We start from the raw sequence: 4,225 nt of genomic DNA on the forward strand, positions 1-4,225 counted from the left end.
GTCAAGAGTACAGATTGAATGCAGATATAACAAAGATTAAAAAAATGGATTTCTATCTAGAACAAAAAGATTTTGAAAAACTGCTATGTGATTCTGATGAGTTGATTGAGAAAATATATACCTTCTACAAATGGATGACAAATAAATATAATGATTAAATGTAATATAAGGGTAATAGTATATGATACGATAGAATTCACAGGGTTTTTGGGGGGGGGGATCAGAATATTTTATTATTAAAAAAAGAGAACTCAGTGCAACCCCACACCATTTGATTCTAACACAGAGATGGCAGGGAGAATGGCAGATGACATTTTGCAAAAGATGCATGAGGAGCCAGAAGAGCTAGTTGTTAGCCTCTCAGGCTACAACACAAGAGAGATGATTTTAAGCCATACACAAACAGAGACACACACACAGCCCAGGAAACTCTTGGCTTTCCCCAGGGCCCTGCCTGTTCAGAACTGGTCCACAGACACCTTGTCAAAGGGATCCCACCCTTCACCCAGGTTCTTTTTTGAGTCAGCATAGACAGAGCAAGAGCAGGAACAAGACACTCAGGCTGTGTGTGCCACTTCCGGTGCTGTGGCTTGCCACCACTGGGGAAGCCCATTCTAGATGTTTGGTGCCTGGTCCACTGAGAACATGTCCCCCACCCCCTTGCCCAAGAGCTGACTCACCCAGCCCTTGGGCAAGAGAAACAGGATGGGTCCACATTACTGATTGGATTCTCAGCACTCTGGCTGTCTCGTGCCCACACACATACGCAAGATGGAAAGGGGCAGGCACAAACAGGAGACTGACACTTTCCCTACCACATCTCCAAAGACTTAAAATAAGTCGGTATGGATGGGGAGGAGCAGTGGCAAAGTTTAGCTACTGCTCTTAGCGCCCACCATTGTGAGTGCCCCACCCACCCGGTACTTAAGTCTGCCAGCAGTAGGCTGGAGACTACAGGACTGGGGGATTCAGCTCATACGAGGAGTCTGTGTGCCTAAGGAAGGCTAGAATGGGAGCTTCTCACAGCTGTTTAGCAGCAGCCAGAGAGAGATCTGTGGGCAGAATCCGGGGGTCCAGCTCACAAAAGCCAGGGAGCTGCACAAACCATCTCACCTTCTTCTCCTATAGATTAAGCACTCCTGAGCCCAGTGACTTCAATGGAGTGGGAAGGGTCTAACTCTTTGGAGGATGACACTGCCAATTAATTTTATTACGGTTGATGGAAGCTGCTTATATGCTATTCCTTACAGGTGCAACACCAACAGAATTATTTCAGTAGTTATGGGGCAGATCCACAGAGTCTATTCCACAAAAAAGGGAGCCCTCCTCTTGAGCAAGGAGCCTTGGTTTGGTGGAAGCAGCATGTCCCAGCAATGGATGGCTCCTAGAAAAGGAGGAAAGCTCCGGATCTTCTGGATTCAGCCCTCTGTCTCAATCACACTATACTCCCTTTTTTGCACATCAATCACCCATGGGTTCTCTTTGGCTGTTCCGCTGCCATTCTTTTGGAGTACTGGGATTAGCTCAAAGGATGTCTGCAACACTCACAGCTTTGAAAACAAATGGTCCTTTCCACTTAATTTCTTTTCCTATCCCCCTGTTCTCCTCTGGTGTTTCTTGCCACAGAACAAACCTCCAAGATGATGCTCTGCCTCCCCCATTAAATGGCTTTTAATACCAGCCAGTGCCTGCCTGGAAAGAGATCTGAATCCTGACCCCCCCCCCCCACCAAGCCCTTGGATTCACACCAGGCATGTCAGGATTGCTTGTTGGGGGGGGGGCAGGGGGGCAGCATTCAGGGGAGAACCAAAAAAGCTTCTTCACAAGTCATCTGGGTTGAGGCCTGCCTCACACCACGGGAATTAGTCTCCCAGAGAATACTCAATAGGCTACCTCAGTCCGAGTCACTTCCATCCTGCTTTGCTGCATTGACCGCTGATGCCAAGTTCTCCTCCTGGCCTCTGAGCCTCTCTCTGATTAGCTTGGCAATGGTCCTTTGCGTTCGCTTCTCAAGCTTCTCCAGTTTCTTGGCAACGTCTCGCTTCACATCCCAGTCAGGCCTCCTGGGTGCAAGGTTTGCCAAATCCACTTCTTCGATGATGGGTTCGGGCTTGGCAACCTCCAGCTGGTCCTTCACCTTGTCCTCCCCTGAGGCTGGCTTGGCTTGAGACACCACTTGCTGCTTGAGCTCTTCATCGTCTGGCACGTAATTCTGCAACTTGAGCTCATTGTGTTTTGCGGTCTCTGCCTCTTCAGCATCGCCTCTGAACTGCTTGGCCTCAGGTGGACCATCCTCCTTATTCTGCCTGGCGGTTGTGCCAGTGTGCTCCCACAGGGCCTTCAGCTGCTCCTTCTGCCTCAGCACCTCCTCCTGCAGGCCACCCGGCACCGGCGCCATCTTGGCGCGTCCTGCGCAGGCGCACGGCCACCCAATAGAATTCACAGTTGATGATGTAGTAAGACGAAATAAGGAGGTGAAGAACCAGATAATGGATATAGGCAAGCATAATGATAACTGTCTCATGTCTCTTTTATATATATATGAAAAACAATAAAAATATATATTTTAAAAACCCGCAACCTTCAAGCCCTAGCCTCCCACCCCCACCCAACCCCTCACTTACCTTGGCTCTGCTGCTGCGTTGGTGGAGGCTGTGGTGCGGCAGCAGTGGCTCCAGCCTTCCCCGTTGCTGTGCGGGGCTGCGCACCACCGGATCCAGCCTTCTCAGCCACCCTATGGGCTGCTGCAGGCCCTGAGGAGGCAGCAGCAGCAGCGGTGGCTCCAGCCCTTCCCGCTGTGTTGTAGGGCTGTGTGGTGGTGGAGAAGATGGAGAAGGCCCTTCCTGCCCCTCAAATGGATGCCACTGAGGTGGAGGAGGAGGTGGTGTGGACCCCGCAGGAGCCAGTTCTGGCCTTCACTGCCTCCTTGCCAGGCCGCTGTGGCAGCGGAGGAGGTGGTGTGGGCCCCGCAGAAGCCAGCTCCATGCTTCTGCACTGCCCAGCTGGCTGCTGCGGCAGCGTAAGTGGCAGTATAGGCCCCGCAGGAGCCGGCTCCATGCTTCCATGCCATCCAGCTGGCCACTGCATCGGTGGAGGAGGCAGCGCGGACACCGCAGGAGCCGGCTCTGCGCTTCTGCACTGCCCAGCTGGCTGTTACGGTGGCAGAGGAGGCGGTCTGGGCCCTGTAGGAGCCAGCTCTGTGCTTCCGTCTCACCCAGCTGATCATCAGCCTCCCCTCTCCCTGCCTTCCAGGTAAGTGGGGTGGGGGGTTGGGGGTTGCCCTGGGGAGTGGGGTTTTGCCCTGGGTGGTTGGGCAGGGAGATTGCTCCCCCTCATTTCAGAATGCTCCAAATCTTCACGGAGCATACCGAAGAGAACTGAATACCAGAATCCCGAAGCAGCTTGCCGGTTCGGGATTCTGTTAATTCTGGATTTTTTTCCTGCTTCAGGTAAACCCGAAGCGGGAAACCCAAATTTTTTGTAAGTGCACACCCCAATGCTATATGTTCGAATAAAATTAAGTTGTAAGGTCCTCCATCCACTGAATTATGGGAGGTGGGCATTTATCTCTCCAATGTTACAATGTTGTAATGCAGAGATGAGGAGTTAGGAAAACTTAAGTATCCTTAATTTTCCTTGTAGCCAGGTATTTTTGCTGGATCACCGCTGCCACTGCTGTCCACTAAGCTTCCCCCCAATTTTGTTCCTTGGGCAGGTCTGCTGACTTTCAAGAACAACATAGTGGGGCTCTGCAGTGGGAGATGGAATTTGTAAAAACTACTGCCCCTTCTTAAGAAAGCTTAAGTGTCCTTAAGATTTCTTAAACACCTTCTGCACCAGGAACATAATTCCTCACTATCCCAGAAGTCAAGCCGAAAGACATGGAATCAGCTTGTTTGGGCCTTTTTGCACCTCTCATGTTTAGTCAATGTGGTGCCATTCTTTTTAGTCTGCACTGCATCAAAATGCATCAGGATCAATGAGTGCTGGTGCTTTCATCACTGATGCCATCATTGGTGATGTCACAGCGCGAGCTCTTTCCTTTTTCCTTTTTTTTGTTTTTGCACAAGTGATGAATCAATGCATCGCTAAAATGCTGGATCAATCTATTTCATAGATTTCTCCCTATCATCTCATCAGTGCATTGATCTTATGCTGGATTTTTTTTTAAAAAAACAGCATTGTGAATGGCAGGGAATGGTGTGGCCAATCTGTAGTTCCCGAG

At 50.4% G+C, this 4,225-nt stretch overlaps 1 protein-coding gene across 1 annotated transcript; it reads right to left on the bottom strand.

Annotated features, from left to right (window-relative positions):
* Positions 1-1,894: 1,894 nt before the first annotated feature.
* Positions 1,895-2,398, bottom strand: LOC129326708 (coiled-coil domain-containing protein 12-like). The gene has a single exon (XM_054975007.1). It carries the CDS (start codon positions 2,396-2,398, stop codon positions 1,895-1,897), a length of 504 nt encoding a protein of 167 aa, XP_054830982.1.
* Between the last annotated feature and the right edge of the window lie 1,827 nt (positions 2,399-4,225).

The sequence above is a fragment of the Eublepharis macularius genome, chromosome 3 (genome assembly GCF_028583425.1).
Source record: "Eublepharis macularius isolate TG4126 chromosome 3, MPM_Emac_v1.0, whole genome shotgun sequence".
In the NCBI taxonomy this organism is placed as follows: domain Eukaryota; kingdom Metazoa; phylum Chordata; class Lepidosauria; order Squamata; family Eublepharidae; genus Eublepharis; species Eublepharis macularius.